The sequence below is a fragment of the Cetorhinus maximus genome, chromosome 15 (assembly GCF_964194155.1).
Source record: "Cetorhinus maximus chromosome 15, sCetMax3.hap1.1, whole genome shotgun sequence".
NCBI classification, from domain to species: domain Eukaryota; kingdom Metazoa; phylum Chordata; class Chondrichthyes; order Lamniformes; family Cetorhinidae; genus Cetorhinus; species Cetorhinus maximus.
Genome location: NC_135893.1, coordinates 36562875 through 36582642, shown reverse-complemented (window position 1 = coordinate 36582642; position 19768 = coordinate 36562875). Strand labels below are relative to the sequence as shown.

The following is a 19768-nucleotide window of genomic DNA, read 5'->3' as shown; positions in this document are numbered from 1 at the left end:
CTTCCTCTGGTGGGGTAAGTGCAGAACAAGGGGTCATAACCTTAAAATTACAGCTAGGTCAATTGGGAGTGAAATCAGGGAGCACTTGTTCACACAATGGGCATTGCAAATCTGGAACACTCATCCCCAAAAGGGTGTGGATGCTGGAGGTCACTTGAAGCTTTCAAGACTGAGATCAATAGATTCTGTTGAAAAAGAGTATAAAAGGAAAAAATGGAGTGGAGGTAAAACTCGACTACGAGCTGATTGAAGGACAGAGAGTGGGAATTAGTACAGCCCCTCACTGCTCTGTGAGGTAACCTAGTGTGTCTCTGTTTCTCTAACTAGGATGAACAAGAATTGAGGTTTCTCATAATGAAATGTTGAGATTGTTGGTTATTAGGGAGGAGTTGAGTGACCATTGTTTGCGTTCACACAGTATGAAGTGGTTCCTGATCTCTACTTCCAAAATGTGCTGCAGTTCTACAACTTCTCTGCACGTGTGACAGCAGATCAGTTACGGAAACCCCCCAACAAGGATCAGTGAGTATTCCTTGTAGAATTACCGGTTGATAGTTATGGTAATGAGGTAGTGATGTGTACTATGATGTTACAGGGACATCAGCAGTCATGTGCAAGAGGCTGAGAAGAGAATATGGAATAGCCTGTACAACAGAGACATACTTACCTAGGAGTTTAGAATGTACTACAGTGTAAATAAAGGGGTCTTTGACGAAACCTGCTGGAGTTAGACCTAAGTCACTCATAGGTAGTGGGAAACCTTCCCAATACAAAGCAGGCCACAAGCTACCTGGAGAGAGAAATCCAAACCCTATTCAAAGTGGAAACCAAACCACAAACCATTTCTCACCACTGCAGCCTTAGAATCCTTTATTCTCCACCTGGTATCTTGACCTCCTCTCCTGTTGGCATTGGCCTGGGCTGGGGTTTTGGTTCCAATGGAGCCAACTGCCCTCGAAGCGGCCAGTCACTGATAGCTGGTGCACTGCTAAGTATATGAGCATGACTGCCCAGCCCGACCATGTGCTTATGAGTTGTCTACATTGTTCAGCAGGAGTCACTGGTTTAGTGATCTGCTTCAGGATGGCTGCTCCTCATCCACAATAAGAAGATCGTTGGGGGTTTGCAGGGCAATAAGTGGATTCAGGAAAGCTCTCTGGGTTAAACCCCAACTTCCAGGCACTGGACAACCCTCATGCAGCTGAGGGGAGGTTGGAACCTGCCCTGGGCTTGATCCCAAGTGACAGGACTCCCAGTGCTTGCTATCTGTTCTGTAACATCTGTAGGAAGGACTCTCGGTTTGGAGAATCAAGAAAATTAGCAGGGAACCATTATCAGTGGATAACACTGTCACCTTAGAACCTGAGATTGTTAGTTCAAGCCCCATTTCAGAGACTTGAACACAAAATCTAGGCTGACAACAGCAGTGCAGTACCAAGGGAAGGGCTGCATCGTCAGAGATGCTGTCTTTCAATTAAACTGAGGCCCTGTCTTCCCTCTCCGGTAGATGTATAAGATCCCATAGTTTCCCCATGAAGAACAAGGGGGTTATCTCCTAATGACCTGTTCAATACTTATCCCTCATTCGGCATCATGAAAAATACATTGTCTGGTCATTATCGCACTGCTGTTTGTGGGGATTTGCTGCACACAAATTGGTTGCCACATTTCCCACATTACAACAGTGACTACACATCAGGGCTGTAAAGCACTTTGGGATATCCTGAGGTTGTGAAAGCCGCTATTTAAATTCAGCTACCTTGCTGTGGGCCGTATCCATTCTGGACTGGAGAAATCTGTATTGTGGGTCTGGACAGGCTGATACTCGGGTCCTGAGCCCTGCACAATTCTGAAGGCAGGCAGAGTTCTGCAGAGTGACTCCTTGTCCAACCCGGGCTTACAGAACCTGCTGACTATTGGGATCTACCCTGTGTTAGCTGCTCCCTCTAGTGGCTGAATAAAATCAATGCCAACAGCAGTTGTGACCTGTAAGTGTACTGAACAGCTTCAGTTGTCACCTCTTCCACTTCTCTCTTTCCCCCTCTGACTTTGACTCTAACCATTCACTCTCGATAAAGGCTCACATCCAAAAAGGGCCTTTTCCAGGGACTGATAAATCTGCAGTTCTGGTGTTGCTTTTGTATCCGGTTTTCTATGATATTTATTGTGGCAATTCCTCCCAACAGGTGGAGCATGACCCCTCCAGCTGTTAATGCGTACTACTCCCCTACAAAGAATGAGATTGTGTTCCCTGCTGGCATTCTGCAGGCTCCGTTCTATGCCAGGGATTACCCAAAGTAAGTCTGAGGCGAATCTGGTTGGTTATGGTGAGTAGTCGGCTCACCCATATACACACGCACCCACTCACTGAGTTACACAGGGAGATGTTAGAGCAGGTGACCAGAAGCTCGGCCAAAGGAACATCCTAAAGGAGAAGAGAGGGGCGAGAAGCTGTGAGAGGGGATTCCAGAGCTTGGGGTCAAGGCAGCTGAAGGCACGGCATGACCAATTAAAATCAGAGATTCTTAAGAGGCCAGAATGACATGAGCGCAGATATCTTGGGGGTGGCATTTTAGGGGAGGTTACAGAGCCAGGGAGGGGCGAGGCCATCGAGGGATTTGCAAAAAAGGGTGAGAATTTTTAAAATCTGAAATAAGAGCAGCTTGTAGCTGTTTGAAGGAAATGTTTGAAGATTTGGGCCCGTCCTTTGAGGTGACCAAGTAGAAGTTGTCAGTTTTGAAGGGGGGACCTATTCACACGGCTCAAAGTGTTGAAATGTCGGAAAGTGAAGACCTATCATTTCAAATTCAGGAGTAAATAGGAAATTGGATCAGGTTTAAACCTGACAGAGGATAATAGAAATAATAATGAGTTACCAGCACAGTCACTGAGGCAAATAGTGTAGACCATTCAAGAGATGCATGTTAATCAGATCCACACTGGTTGGTGAAGATAAAACTAAGACTCAGCTGGTTTCTTTGCTGGAGAGAGTTTATTGACTTAGTTCACAGCCAACACTACTCCACCCCCCCAGTGTCCCAGCTATCCCCATTTATAGGTGTACAAATACCCATCACCTGTTTAACAATGTAATTGCCATTAAACTTTAACAGTGTAATTAGTAAGTCATTGACAACACATTCTGGGTAACGGAGATCGAGGGGTTATGGTGGAAACTGAGTCAAAAATCTGTTATATATGGGGGGGGGAGCAACATACTGGGTAAGTTGACCTTTCCCCATTCCCAAAACCCCGTATTCCCCTAAATGGGGAGCAACATTACTGGCAAGATGAGTGTGGCCATGATAGTAATGGTGTGCAGTCTGTCCATTTCCTCTCCCTAACACGGTTGCTTTCAAAGTATAACACGGCCACAGTGAGTGGATAACTACGGAGCTGTGCTCAAACAATGCTTCATCGAGGCTGTGATTGTGGCTTTATCATCATGTATGGCTGTGTTTTTTCACTGCATTTAGATTCAAACCATCGAACCATAGAAATGTTACTGTGCAGAAAGAGTCCATTCAGCCCATCGTGTCTGCACCAGCCATAAATGAGAAAAAAGAAGCTAGCCACTCATTTTTAATCACACTTTCCAGCACCTAGTCTGTAGCCTTGCAGGTTACAGCACTTCAGGTGCAGATCCAGGTACCTTTTAAATGAGTTGAGCATTTCAGCCTCAACCACCAATTTAGGCAGTGAATTCCAGATGCCCACCACCCACCCTCTGGGTGAAAATATTTTTCCTCGTGTGTTATAATGTGGCAGGTCACTTGTGCCAGGTGGACCAAATCCACAAGGGAAACTTGGCCACGCTATAACAATGGTTTTGCAATTAGTATTTATTATGAGAAGATTTGTGTACTAAATTGAGAAGTAATGAGTCCACTAACAACTTTTTAAAAAAATTTAATTAAATTGAAACATTTATTAATAAAAGAAAATAATTAAAACACATACATAAGATTGCAGTTACTTGATGTTATAACAAATCCCAAAATTCCTAATTAACCTGACTCCCAACTACACATGCCCTTTAAGGCAACAGTCCAAAATAGATTTTAAATTTAAAGAGGCAATGCAGCAAGGTTGCTACAGCACCCACTTGACAGTGGAATTCCAAAGCCTTTTTAACACAACTTTAGTTACTGGAACAGCTCCTCTTCTTCAGAGCGCCTAGAGGTTTATCCCCAGGTCTGTTTCACATGATGTATCTTTTAGGTCTTACATGGCCACACATTACATAACCTTCCATTCTTCTTTGTATGTTTCTCTATCTTTAATGTGTAAGACCCCATTATTCTACATGTCTTTGAAAATTATTTTTCCTATAATATAAAAACCTTTCATGTCATCATTATGGTCAGCACTTCTGGGGAAAATAAACATATTGCTTTGCCTCACTTACCTTGTTAGTTGTAACCATTACACCATTTGAAAATCAAACAACCCCAACACTTATCTAAAAATGCAAATTTCATTCGCACCCTCTCTGTGGAACCCTCATCCTTGATTATCCATCTTCATTTCAAAAATCTGTTTTACACCTACTTCTTTTGATAATTTCAATCTTGTAATATAAGCATTTCTAGTCTAATTAAATCAGTCACACAGAACTATCCACACTCTCATCCATAAGTCTACAATAATATTATGAAAAATATGATAGTTTCATGACACATCCCCTCTAATCCTTCTACCAATCACTTTAAATCCATGCCCCCTGGTAATTGACCCCTCAGCTAGGGGAAACAGGTCATTTCCTAAGACTAAATCTAGAATTGCGCCCCTCTCATTGGGCTTGTTATACGCTGGCTAAATATAGCTCTTAAATGCAATTCAAGAATTTTGTGCCCCTCAGACTATTCGTATCCCGATTGATATTAGGGTAGTTGAAGTCTCCAACTATTACTGCCCTATTGTGCACGCAGAAATTTGCCTACATATTTGCTCTTCCAACTCCCCTCCACTATTTGGGGGTCTATAGTACACTCCTCGCGATGTGGCTGCCCCTTTTTATTTCTGAGCTCAACCCATATGGCCTCATTTGGTCCTTCATTTAGTATATCACCCCTCCTCACAGCTGTAATTGATTCTTTAACCAATAATGCTACACACTCACCTTTTTTAAACCCCCTTTCTGAAAACTCTATACCCAGGGATGTTGAGCTGCCATTTTTTCCCCTCTTTAAGCCAAATTCCCATTTTAGCAATAATACCATGCTGCCATGTATCTCTCTGTGCCCTCAGCTCATTGGCTCTATTTGCTATACCCTTCGTATTTACATATACACCTTTTATCACTGCCAAATTCCTCTGCTGTACACTTTTTAACCTGTGCTGCTTCTATTATTCAGAGTCATTCACCAGTTCTCCATTTCCAGTTCCTTAATGGCTGGTTAGGTGCAGAGCGATGTTCCCTCTAAGCTGCATGAGTGTGCAGCCAGGCAGCAGTCCAGGGGGTACCATGCAGGCCATGCTCCATGATGGGCACAGCACGTGCACAGCCAGGCAAAAAAGATTTAAAAGACTACACACTGAAAAAGCAGGCCACACGCAACAAACAATGTCTTAACATTGGCACAGAGGGATTCGGAGTGGCTGGGAAGCCAGGCTGAGAACTGAGTTTCAATATTGATGAGTACAAAGTCCCGGGAAAGCAAATAAACACTGGAATTAAAGACTAAATGGGTCATGATTTAGTAGTGTCCGGTGAACTGAGAGCTTATAGCTATCAGCGGAATAGGGTAGAGCTCTTTTCTCTTTTTAAAAAAAAAAGAGGGCTGAGGGTGACCTGAGAGAGATTATTAAAATCATGAAGGATTCTGATTGGATATCTGTAGCGATGCTTCCATTTGTAACGGAGACCAGGGATACAATCGTAAATCCAGTTAGGAACTCCCTTATCCACAAGGTGGTGGGAATGTGAAACTTGTTACTGCATGGAGTGGCCAAGGTGAAAAGTGTTGATAATTTAAGGGGAAGCTAGATAAGTACATAAGGGAAGGAGGGATAGGGGGTCATGTTGATAGGAGGCTCAGGTAGAGCATAATCACCCTGGGCCGAATGGCCTGTTTCAATGCATTCTAATTTAATATAAGTTGTATTGGTCTGCAGGACACAGGACGAGGATTTGAGGGTATTGGTGAGCCATGTGCATGTCTGTAATAAAAAGAAAATAGGATTTTGGGTTATATAGTGTGCAGAATAAAGTCACATGGTGCAATACTGAGCCTGTACAGGGCATTGGTGCATCCCCCCTGACATAGTGTGTACAGGAAGGACTGTATGGGCCTGGCTTGAGGGCAAAATCACTCAGCTGAGGCTGATATCGACTGTTTCATGGGCTGAACCCCTCTGAATGATTGATTGTTACAGAGATGGTTAATAAGCGTGCAACTTTTAGAGCCTCAAACGACTGATAAACGATTTTTCACAAAGCCTTGTGATAAATGACAGATGAGTGAAGAAGGCAAACTAAATGAAAATGCTGACTAAAAGCAGAGATTGTAGACAGGCTGTGCAGTAAATGGATTGGTCAAACCTGGGACTCCATCCATTTAATGTAAGAATGCAGAGTGGGACTGTGTTGTAATCGGCACATTTACTCCAGGGCTTGCTGTAAATGTGGATCATATATGTGAAACTAATTAAATCAAAGTCACAGGAAACAAAGCAACTGGCAGCAAGAGCTCTGCTTCTAAATGCTCGCTGGGATTCTAAAGTAAATCCCAGAGAGAACAGAAGTGCATAGGTTTGGAATTTAAATAACAGATTTCTCTCTGGAAATCAACTGGAGCTTTTATTAGTTCTCCCTCCCAAGCCAGGAAGGTGTCCCGGGACGAAGCTGTACACAGAGACCTCATGCAAATACACGCAGGATATCAGCCAAAACTCACTGAAAACAGGGTCAGGACTCCGAGGCTGCGGTATATTACTGAAGAAAGCTATTCAAATTTGTGCAGGCACAGGCTATTTTGACAACACTAACGCATTACAGGTATTTTAAGACTTTGAAAATTGAAGATACCCAGAACTTCCAAGATCCAGCGTGTTATATTTGGTGGGTACCCCAAAGATGTACTGGGGAACCCCCACCCGGAGGTTTCCAGGTAAGGATTGCACGGCAATCGCCTAGGAAGTGCAATTTTCCAATGGGCAATTGCCCTGCAATGGGAAACATGTGAAAATTACAATTTAAATCACAAACTTCGGATGATTCCCACTGTGTTACATCAATAGTTACCCAAATAAAGTCAGAAGAATTAAAACCACTTCTAGCTTTTGGGTAACCATTGTACAGACCCACACTGACTGCTCCCCTCCACCCCCACAGGACTCCTGCAAACCCCTCTCCCCAAAGGGACTCACATCCCCTACTGGCCTTCCCCAAACCCCTGACTTCCTCCCACCAGCCTAGCCTGGTCTGCCTGACCCCACCCCCCTCTGGACTGCCTAACGCATCCCCCATCCCCGACTGGCTGACAACATCCCCCATCCACCTCCCACCTTCCCCCGACTGGCGGAACCTCTCAGCCCCCACACCTCTGCCTACTGGCTGACCACCACCCACTTCCCCCCACCCACCCCAAATTCCAACCACTTTCCTGACAAACCTACTTTCTCCCTGGGTTAAAAGTGGCTGGACATTTAAACTCACTTGATTGACAGCACTGACTGTAAAGGAGTAGGTGAGGCCTCCTTGTCTCCGATTCAGTGCCGCTCGACTTGCAGCCTCAAGAGCGCGCTGCACTGCAGAGACCTTGCCCCGCCTGGATCAGAAAGTCGTGCAAGCCAGGGTTGAAACATTTTAAGGTAACGAAGTAGGAAATGAGTGGCAGCCCGACTCTGATTACCAGAAGCTCAGGCAGGTCCATACATTGTTTTTTTGCAAAATGCTCTCTTTATGTTTCAATCTCGTTCCAATCAGTTACCATCTTCGTTTGATGAAATGTTTCAGTTGAATTCTGCCATTTACCTACCAGAAATCTCTGAAATGGACATCTGGTTAATCCAAAACCTGCCTTAGCTCATAAGTCAATCAGAAACACTGATCCAGCTGTGTGGAATTCAATACCCCTGGACTTATGACCCTGTTCGACAAAATCTTTGTTCCAGTCTAAAGTGAAAAAAATTTCTCTTTGATAGATATTCTTCATGATAATATAGTAGCAAATATCTCCTCCTTCAAGTACCACACCTTAAGAGGGCATTGGCAACCATGGGCACCCATTAGATTGGCCCATGATAATGTTTGGCAAAGTGCTGCCATGGTTTGCCATTGCCTTTTGCAGTATGGCTGACCAGGAGACTCTCCTGCTCTTACCTCCTCCCAGCAGGTATATTGGAAGGATTTACAGGCTGATAGTCAACATGTTTGGCCACATTATGAACACACCCTCTGTGGCCATCAAGTTCTGAAGTGGGACTTGAACCCAGAGCTTCTGGCTCAGAGGTAGGGACACCACCCACTGCACCACAAGACCCAACTGACCATTTGGTCTCTTGTATCTTTCACTTTTTTAATGCTCTAAGGTAATCTCAAGTACTACCCTTAATATTAAAGTACTCTTAATCTCAAGTATCAGTACTTTCTCATTGTAAATGTATAAACTCGCATATGGTAATTAATTGTCTTTATCTCAGTGTGTAACTTAAGGATTCTGGCTTTCTTTCCAATCGATCCATCATGACTCCTGTATCTCTCTCTCTCTCTCTCATTCTCCCTTTCTCTCCCTTGAGGGGAAACATCCTTCAAGGAAACGCTTACAACCCCCTCCTCCCATAGAAACATAGAACAATCCAGATGCACGGATGGATTTGAATTGTCGTAAATGCTCGGATCCTTACCATTTGTATTGTGTGTGAATTGCGTAGAAATAAATCCAAGTGACGAACTTCTCTCTTCCCGCTGGCCCACGTGTGCTATTTGATATCCAGATATCTTGCTTCCATTTCCAGTGTTTGCCCTGATTCATTCTCTTCCCAAGAACTCTGAACTGCGAACTTCCATTCCCTGCCCCTCCTCGACCATCCCTCCTTTTTAGAAGGTACAGGTTTTTAACAGCCTTTGTAAATGATTTGGTTTTAAATAATCTGACAACATCCCCCATAAATAATCCTCTTTGCCGCACTTTTCATTGAATGGCACCCAGTAATATGTGCCTTGCTGTTTTATGAGTATAAAAATGTGAGCATTTACAAGCAGCCCGTGGGCAGGGGAAGGTTCTGTCAGAGACACCCGGTGGTGAATTTAGAATCTAACAAGAATGATTTCTCTCTTAATAGGGCTTTAAATTTTGGAGGAATTGGAGTGGTTATGGGCCATGAATTAACACACGCGTTTGATGATCAAGGTATGGAGGTTTTAACTCGTGTTTAATGTTGTGTTGAGATCTCTCCCAGTTGAAGTGTTTTTGGAGGGACTGAGACCAACTCCTCTTAAGTACAGTGTGTCCATAATGTTAATCTGCATTGGAGATCTCTAGAGAGCCAGGTTCAAGTTGCCTCAATTCACCAGATAACAGGACCCAAGGAGATAAACAATAAAGGCTGTACACAGACTGCATGTGTATTCCCTCAAGGATAGAAGCTTTCATGTGTTAGATTAAAGGATATTTAAGATGATTGAAGCGTTCGATAGAGTCGATAGAGAGAAACTATTTCTTCTGGTGGGGAAATCCAGAACAAGGGGTATAACCTTCCAATTGGAGCTAGTCTGTTCCTGGGGTGATGTTAGGAAGTATTTCTTCGTACAAAGGATAATGGAAATCTGGAGCACGTTCCCCCTCCACCCATCTCCCCTCCCCCCATAAGTTTTTGTTGTTAAGGGTTAAGGAACTAAGGCTGTTAAATGGAGTTCAGATACAAATCCAAAATTATCTAATTGAATGGCAGAAGGGGCTTGAGAGGCTGAACAACCTCCTTTTGTTCCTATTCTCCAATCTTTGTTTTTATTAGGAACCAGCCAAGATTTGGATACTCCCACTACGCTGCATCCACAAAATATACCACCCTGAGTCTGATTGCAGTGTGCCGGGTGTGACACTTTGTCCCACACGAAACTGGAAGGTCACAGGTTTAGTCTTTTGTATCTGATACTAGCCAGGGCACTGCTGACAATCCAGTGACCCTGCTGGTCAATGCATGTGTCAGCACATTAGCTAAGAACGGGTTTGTATTAGAGGAGAAGGTTCTGGTAGACAGCCATGTGGCAACAACTATAGCAAGTCAGAGAGAAAGTAAACTGCGGGGAAAATTCATTGGTAGTTCTTCTACACACCTGTTATGTCTTAGCTGCTAACTTTGATCAGTGTCTGGTGAGCCCGACAGGTTCACTGTCATGGACCCCATGGTTGAATAGCTGGCCATACTCAAAGTCTAAACTCACATTTGACAACTGCAGACATGTAAGTAACCAGAGTCCGGAACTTTACCCAAGCTCGAATAGATTCAGTTAAAATAAAGACCGAGGACACAAGGGGTGGGCCCAGCTCAGAATAGGAACATAGTAGCAGAAGTAGGCCCTTCAGCCCATCTTCCTTTGTGTTAGGTACAACTCCAACTAGCAGAGAGTTTTCCCCCAATTCCCATTGACTCCAGTTTTGCTAGGGCTCCTTGATGCCACACTCAGTCAAATGCTGCCTTGATGTCAAGGGCAGCCACTCTCACCTCACCTCGGAGGTTCTGCTCTTTTGTCCAAGTTTGAACCAAGGCTGTAATGAGGTCAGGAGCTGAGTGGCCACTTTCCATCACTTTGCTGATGATTGAGAGTAGACTGATGGGGTGGTAATTGGCCGGATTGGATTTGTCTGCTTTTTATGGACTGGGCATACCTGGGCAATATTCCACTGGGTAGATACTAGTGTTGTAGCTGTACTGGAACAGCTTGGCTAGGGGAGTGGCAAGTTCTGGAGCACAAGTCTTCAGTACTATTGCTGGTATATTGCCAGATCCCATAGCCTTTGCAGTATCCAGTGCCTTCAGCTGTTTCTTGATATCATGTGAATTGAATTGGCTGAAGACTGGCATCTGTGATGCTGGTGACCTCTAGAGGAGGCCGAGATGGATCATCCACCCAGCACTTGTGGCTGAAGATTGTTGCAAATGCTTCAGCCTTATCTTTTGTGCTGATGTGGTGGACTCCTCCATCATTGAGGATGGGGATATTTGTGGAGCCTCCTCCTCCAGTGACTTGTTTAAATGCCCAACACCATTCATAACTGCATGTGGCAGGACTGCAGAGCTTTGATCTCATCCGTTGGTTGTGGGATCACTTAGTTCTGTCTATCGAATGCTGCTTCCACTGTTTGGCACACAAGTAGTCTTATGTTATAGCTTCACCAGGTTGACACCTCATTTTTAGGTATGCCTGGTGCTGCTCGTGGTATGCCCTCCTGCACCCTTCATTTAATCAGGGTTAATCTCCTGGCTTGATGATAATGATAGAGTGGGGGATATGCCAGGCCATGAGGTTACAGATTGTGTTTGAGTACAATTCTGCTGCTGCTGATGGCCCACAGTGCCTCATGGATGCCCAGTTTTGAGCTACTAGATCTGTTCAAAATCTATCCCATTTAGCACGGTGGTAGTGCCACACAACTCAGTGGAGGGTATCCTCAATGTGAAGACAGAACTTCATCCTTCTGATACTGTCATGGACAGGTGCATATGTGACGGGCAGGTTGGTGAGGCCTTGGTCAAGTAAGTTTTTCCTTCTTGTTGGTGCCCACCTGCTGCAGACCCAGTCTTGCAGCTATGCCCTTTAGGACTCGGCCAGCTGGATCAGTAGTGGTGCTACTGAGCCACTGTTGGTGATGAACATTGAAGTCACCCCCCTGCCTCCCCCCCCCCCCCCCCCCCAGAGTACATTCTGTGCCCTTGCAACCATCAGTGCTTCCTCCAGTTGGTGTTCAACATGGAGGAGCACTGATTCATCAGCTGAGTTGGGGGGATGGGTGGTGGTACGTGGTAATCAGCGGGAGGTTTCCTTGCCCATGTTTGACCTGATGCCATGAGACTTCATGGAGTCGAGAATCAATGTTCAGAACTCCCAGGGCAACTCCCTCCTGACTATGTACTCCTGTGCTTCCACCTCTGCTGGTGGGACAGGACATACCCAGGGATGATGATAGTGTTGGGACGTTGCCTTCTCAAACTCACTTCAGAGAGATGTCTTGTTGGACTTAAACACACAAAATGCTCTGCATTCTGGCCTACAGCTCAATTGGTCCCTTGTCTTTTTTTAACCTCTGAGCACTTGGCTGTTTGATGGGATTCTTGGTATTGGTGTTTGTTTTTAAAAGCCCAGCTCCCATATCAGCTTTTCTATAAAGCTGGACTACTCACTCGATCCCTAGGAGCTGCATCCACCAACTTCAAATTGGGAGGGGCCCCTATTGAGTTTAATAGGATTGAATAAGTGGGAAATAGCGATGAATAAATTGTTGCTGGAATGTCAAATTATCTTTCATTGTCCTCAGGGCCCTGGCTCAGACACCCTGTCTGGGTCCTAACCATACATGCCAGCTGGTTATCTACTCAATTTTACCCCTTTAAAGCAAACCTTAATTAAACTCGTATCTGGACCCTTTCCACGGAAAAGTGGTAAAAAAAATCCAGAAACATGACAAGCCATTGAAACAAAACAGAAAGTTTATTTGTATTACTGTGAAACAATATTTGAACTCTTTTCCTTTGATTAAAATCCTATTTGAGCCTTTAGAAATTTCAGAAAAATAATGGAAAAAGGACTTGGAAATTTAGTTTGGGTGATGTGATTGGTTCACCTTTTTTAATTGATAGGTTCTTCTGTCCGATCATTCTGAGTTTTTGTGAGCATCAGTTAATTTTTCATGGTTAGCTTTTTAACTCCTTTCCTTGTTTCTGATTTGCATATTCCATATCCTTTCAATTCTGATAGGCTGCTGTTTTACTTTGAGCTAATCAATAAGGAGCAACGTGACAAGGAAAGTGTGACAGAAAATGTTACCACAAGTGTACACTTTACACAAAACCTAGTGTATTATGGATAGAGAAGATAAGTATCTGTCACACTATCAGCGTCACACTTTAGTGGGTGAATTTATGTCACAGGTTTTGTTTAAAATGATATTTAAAAAGGAAGATTATCACTGTCTATTTAAACTGTTAGAAAATACTTTTCACCAAGAATTGCACCTAACATAAAGGTATTAACAGGAGCCTGACCATGAATGGACCTCGGTGTCTGCTTAGTGCAATTAATCTGTTGTTAACCTCAAAGAGGTAACCACCTTGTAGCCTTAGTTAAACACACCCTTCACATTAGAATAGATATTCCAAGCCCGCCATCCCGTAAATCAAGAGACGAACACTTAAAGATCGAGAGATTTAGTACAAAATTATGGACAGTTATTTTTCTCGGGCATAAATCAGTATAGATTGAGAGCTGGTTTATAAACCTCATTAAGTGGCTTACTTAATCTCAGACAGGTCAAGGTGCTTTATAAAAACTATATTGCTGCATCTGAAAATGTTTTGCAATAAACTTTTTGAAAGTCTTATCAGTCGTACCTTCTATCGCAACAGACAGAGGGTCCCGTTTACCAGCCTTTTATCTCTAGTTTCTGGAGTTGGTGAATGAAGTAGGTCCCTGGGGTGTATAGCCAAAAACTTCCTAAAATTGGGTGGAGTGATTACTGGCGAGACTCATCAATCCTTCTGCATATGGCACACCTATTCAGGGACTGCGCAAGCACACTCGATCGGTCGCACCCATGCACGCACCTAAACTCCAAAGAGGTGACTCCAGAAGAAACCGGAAATGGGGCTTGACAAAGCACTTTGCTTTGTCCAGCATGAGGCTGAGGAACTAAACTCCGTTAACACAGCACAGAGCATGGAAAAAGTGTAGGCCATCTGCTTTTTAACAGCTCAACCCCACTCTCTGCATTTACCCATTAAACATTGGGGAAACTGGGGTTGAACTGAAGTTGGGGAGGGGGTGTGTCTTGGAACCCATCCTTCACAGCAGTAACCATGGCAACAGGATAAGTTTGAATCCATCCAAAGTAGTGGCCAATTTTGAGAGTGCCTTGATCTTTATAATTGTTGTGACACAGCCAATGATAAATGCTGAGCTGCTAAAATCCCAGAGGGAAACTTGAAACAACTGTCACAACTAATTTTCAATTTGTATAAATTTCGAGATGCATACCTTGAATTCAGTAGTAATAAGACCACCAAGTCTTAGAGTTTTTTTATAAAACTAGATTAAACATTTATTAATAAGAGAAATGATTTTAAATACATACATAGATCTACAAATTACTACTAGGATAACTTCCAAGTCCCCTGATCAATCTAACTCCCAGTTACATTTTTGTTAAGGCAACAGTAAGGCACACAGATTTTAAAAGACCCAGGCAAAGAAACATGATACGCTGAACAAGTGGAATTCAAAGTGAGTTTTCTTAACTTCAGTCCTTTGAAGACAGCAGCTTAAGGCATAGATGCTGAAGGATTTTCACACATTTGTAAGATCCTAAAAATGCTTTCCCTTCCAAACATATCTTCCTCTTTGAATGCAAATACCCATTGTTTCACTATGTCTTTGGACTTTATCTCCCTGATAATAAAACCCTCTCCTAGCACTAAGTTTTACCAGTAATCTTTGGGAAAAACCAACACACTGTTTCTAAACTTGGCTAGGAACACATTTCACCCCTCCTTTGAAAACAATCTATTCTGGTTTATTTCAAAATGCCAATGTTCCCTTGACACCTATGTTTCTGAACTTCCCCAAGTTTATCTAATTAACATTTCAAACCCCTCTCCTTAGATCAAAGCACCCAGACTAGCTGCCCCTAATTCAATTAAATCTCACACACAGACACATATAGACACATAGATACATCCCAATATTATTCTATTTTACAATAAATTTCAATAATATTATGAGAATTATTATATCTTCTTGACAATAATCCAGTGTTTCAAGGTCTAATTTACCTACAAGACCTTTGCAACATTCACACCAAAGCTTCTGTAGGAACAGAACATCCACTGAAATACTTTGTTCTTGATTTAGCACTGGGTCGAACCTGAATCTGCATGAGGTGTGGGTAAGTTACCTTTGACGCTTGAAATCTCACTGAAAACTTGGGAGTTTAAGTGGGGCTGAATTTGACTAAGAAATTGTATGATCCAAAGATTTGGCATGGCTGTTAGTAGAAAGTGATTGTATAACATTTCTGTCCTTGTAAAACTGGGTTAACAGCCCAGTTAAATATGTGCAGAGAAGAATTTGACAGTAGGTTAGATGTTCAAGTGTAGATCACAGTTATCGCTGACCTGGTGCTCATAGATGGAAACATATCTTCGGGATTACTCCCACCCCCACCCCACACCACACCAATCCCCCTCCTCAACCTGGTCTGTTTGATCATCAAATTTGGCAGCCATCTCAAAGATTCTTTTAGCCAAAGATGACGAGTGAGCTCATTCACCCTGTACTCTAGTGTATGAGGTGCTGCAGAGTTATGGGGTTGACTGAATTCAGTCAGTGCAAAAGATACAGATTGAGCTTAAATTACACTTGCAGCAATCTCTAAATGATGTGAACCAGATATAGTTCATCAACATTTACTGCGTAACCATCTGTTACGATCAAGTGAGGGGTCAAATTATTCCACTTTTTGCCCTCTCCTTGTTTGGCTACAAGAAGTTTTTATTTGCTTTGATAGGTTGGTCAAATTAGAGTCCACAAATTAAAAGGAATTCACAAATCTGTAGTTTGGTGACATGGCTGACTTCAGGCTGAACCTGATGGTTTTGCTGCTTTCACTTGGTGGTCGTCTGCTTTCACCATTGAGGTGATTTAAAACTGTAGATGGGTGATCTATTTATTCTTCTGGAGACACAGCTGTGGAGTCGAGTTCTTTCTTTAAAAATCTCTGTCTGCTGCGCATTGAGAGAGAGTCAAGCAATAGCAGACTGGGCCCAAAAGCTTGCAAGTTTGGTAGAGAGAGAGGGGAAGGATCCAAGGATCTCCCTCAGCTTCTCAGCTGCTTGTCATCCGTTCTGCTGAGAGAACGTGCTTAAAGCACGCAGGGTTGGTTTTGTCCTGTGACGGCCCTCTCCAACTGACCAGTAATTCAAACATGATCATGTATTCCAGTTGTAACTTGATTAGGTCAGGTCAGGGAATCACTACTCTTAGCCAGGGTCCCATTGTTCAAATGGTTAGGTTTGATGGTTTGTCTCCACCCAGTTGAGTATCTGGATATAGTGCCAATGGAATAGGAAATATAGTTCATTCACATTCCTCTGAGGTCATTGTGTTTGGGTCTTTGCAGACATGCCGTCTCCATTTCAACAGCGTTAGAATGTGGAATGTACAGTAATGCAAATTAGGTAGCCAACTTGGCTGTGGGTTCAAGTAACTTTAGCCTGTGTTTTAAAAAAAAATGTTTCTTAAAAATTCAATTCATGTTTCCAGCTGTTGGATTAAAAATCATTATTTGGCATAAAACACATCTTCATGATGCCATCACATAAAATTACAGTCTCCATGCTGGAAAACAAAATATGCTTCTTTTCTGAATTCCCCGCTCTTGGTTTGGGTGGATAGATTTTCTGGTCATTAGTTTTAAGCGTCCTGCATTTTAAGCATCCCATGGGCTACTCGTATTCAACACTTGATAACCCAGCTCAGTCTTGTGCGGATACAGGATTCATGTCCAATTCGATCCTGGCTCTGCACCACCATGACAATTTAATTTGGAATCTTCAATCTAAAAAATCTGCATTGTGCTGATTGTGATTGTGCTGAACTCTAATTGTTAGAATTCTGCCTCTCCACTGAAATCTACAAGAATTAAGCCATCAAACCAAATAACAATCTCTCTCTCATCGGGGTGGCATTTAGAGGTTGCTTTCAGTTCCCATCTTCGTGGGCAGAAATTTGCAGCTGAGCGGGCGGGCGCGTGCCCACCCGGTCGAGCGTAAGATGATGCGTGATGACGTCAGGCAAGTGTCCTGATGTCATTGCACACTCACACAATATTTTGGCCGGCGGGTGCACACGGGAGTCAACAGCGCACTCGCAGACAATTAACAGGCCTACTAAGGCCATTAAAGTTCTAATTGAATGAAATCTTTTGTTGCCCATCCAACCTTACGGTTGGCAGGCAGGCAAAGACCAAGCAGCTATTGGATTTTTTAGGGAACCTCGTCAATGGGTGGGATGAGTTTTCCAACAGCAATTAAAAATAAAATAAAAATTGTTTAAATTCATTCATGCCATGTCCCTGTCCATAGTCACATGAGGGGACACGTCTTTAACATTGCTAATTTTTTTATTTTTAATGTTATAAATCTTCAGCTCCCTGAGGCACAGAGCTGGCACAGGGGGCTTTCACTGCACACACTCACACATGTGAACAAACTTCCATGTTCGCTCTCCTCCCACCCCCACCCCGGCAGCACTGAGCGCGTTTTACCATTAATTGGCCAGCCAGCGTGAAACCAATGTCAGGGCCCGATCGCGGGCAGCAGTCGGCTTCATGACCGCTCCCAAACCTGCCCGCCACACCCACCCACCAAGGTAAAAAATCCTGGCCCATTAGGTGGGATTTTCCGCACCCGCCCACCGCCAGGATTGTCAGGTCCCGCTGCAAGTCAACAGACTTCTAGCTGGAACGCTGCCTCGCCCGCGGCGGGTCCCACCTGCAACCGGGCTGGAAAATCCTGGTTCAAGTTTCAGAACCTTGCATGGCTTTGCCCCTCCCTATTCTGTAACCTCCTCCAGCCCGATTATCCTGTGAGAGACCTACACTCCGCCAATCCCGATCCCTTGAGCCTCTCGATTTTAATTGATCTACCATCATTGGCCACGCCTTTAGCTGCTGAGTCCAAAGCTCTGGAATTGCCTCGCTACAACTCTCCAGCTCTCTAACTCCCTTTCCTCCTTTTAGCCACTCCTCAAAGCCTGCAACTTTGACCAAGCTTTTGATCATCTGTCCTACTAAGTCCTGATGAGATTTAGTTCAAATTTTGTTTTCTAATGCGCCAATAAAACACCTTTGGAGATTGTACTGCATTAAAGGTGCTATATAAATACAAATTGGTGTTGTAGTTCCTGCATGGCCAAGACTATAAATGACACTGAACGATTATTGACTGTTTTGTATTTCCCAGCTACTGGTTCTCATCAGTGAAATTGTCTCTGACAATCCATAATTTTTTTTATTGTTAATAATCTCTTTACAGAATAGCCCTGAAGGTTTGCAGTTATCCTACTTACAAATAATTTTCCAGACTTAGAAAATTTTTGGCCACCGGAACCATTTTTGGTCATTCCGGTTCAACCTTCCGGAAGGCAGCCAATGACGAATCCGCCTCTGGGGACAGCGGGCAGCTTGAGGAGGCAGCAGATTGCCCCAGTTAAGTGTGGTCAGCAGCCTTCCCTGTGTCCGCAGTGAGAGTGCGGCCAAGGGGGACGCAGCAGGAATGGGAGGAACACAATGGAGGTACCATCAGTTTGATGGGAGTGGCTGCCAGTGCATCACCCCCAGCACTGGCAGAGACATCAGCTTTCAAGAGCTCCTCACACAATGGCAAGCCTCTGCCAGCAGCCTTGCCATTTCTTTTGTTATTAAAAGTTAGAAAGATTTGAATTTTCATGCCACTCTGACCTCTTGTTGTGCAGCCACCTCCTCTGAGTTGCTGAGGTGTCGGCACAGCATGGGGCCTCATGTGATGCTGCAAACGTTGCACTGCCCAGTGGAAGATTGCGGTTAATTGCCTAATTATCCACCTTAATTGGCTTCCTGCTGAGTAGGCTACTGACCTCGGACTCAGACCACTCCAGGAAAAGCAGCAAGAGGCGGGAGCACATCAGCAAACCAGCCCAAAGCATTTTTCTTTAACAAAAACAAAAATACCTGGAAAAACTCAGCAGGTCTGACAGCATCTGCGGAGAGGAACACAGTTAACGTTTCGAGTCCGAATGACTCTTCATCAGAACTAAGGAAAAATAGAAAAGATGTGAAATATAAGCTGGTTTAAGGGGGGGTGGGACAGGTAGAGCTGGATAGAGGGTCAGTGATAGGTGGAGATTGCCAAAAGATGTCATAGACAAAAGGACAAAGAGTTGTTGTCGGTGGTGATATTAGCTAAGAAATGTGCTAATGGGGACATTAAGGGTGGAAAGCAGGATGAGCAAGGGACAGATAGTCCTAGTGGAAGTGGGGTGGGGGGGAATCGAAATAGGCTAAAAGGTACAAAGTTTCTTGTTGAGGCGTCAGATGAGATGAAGGATAAAATGAAATTGGGGACAAGGATAGCTTAGAAATAGGGTGCGTCTTCGCTACTGAAGGGAGCGGTCGAGTGTGTTCATATGGCGGCGCATGGCACTGAGTGTGGATCTCAGGATGCAATGAGTCAGCAGTCCAAGGAACATTGTATGTCCCAGAGATACCTGTAATCCTGGGTGGGTTTGAAACATGAAACATGCTTTTATCTTAGTGTTTAATTTGACTGCCACCTCTCTTCAGGGAATGTCTTACCTTGAAGAAGTATTGCTCTTCTCTCCAACAGAATTTCTGCCTATCTCTTTTGCCTTGTTCCTCTCCGCAGATGCTGTCAGACCTGCTGAGTTTTTCCAGGTATTTTTGTTTTTGTTCTAGATTTCCAGCATCCGCAGTATTTTGCATTTCTCTTTAATTTTGCTCACCCTTCCTCCGCCTCACCTCCAAACCTGCCTCCAAGGACCTGATAAAATTCC

The 19768-nt window shown here is 43.8% G+C and overlaps 1 protein-coding gene across 4 annotated transcripts in view; it reads left to right on the top strand.

Annotated features, from left to right (window-relative positions):
• Positions 1–19768, top strand: part of LOC144690609 (endothelin-converting enzyme 1-like) — a 359428-nt gene that overhangs the window by 324525 nt on the left and 15135 nt on the right. For all 4 annotated transcript variants that reach the window (XM_078558277.1, XM_078558278.1, XM_078558279.1 and 1 more), the window contains 3 exons: positions 419–522; positions 2187–2297; positions 9289–9356. In XM_078558277.1, coding sequence (XP_078414403.1) covers positions 419–522; positions 2187–2297; positions 9289–9356 — 283 coding nt within the window. The remainder of the gene's footprint in view (positions 1–418; positions 523–2186; positions 2298–9288; positions 9357–19768) is intronic.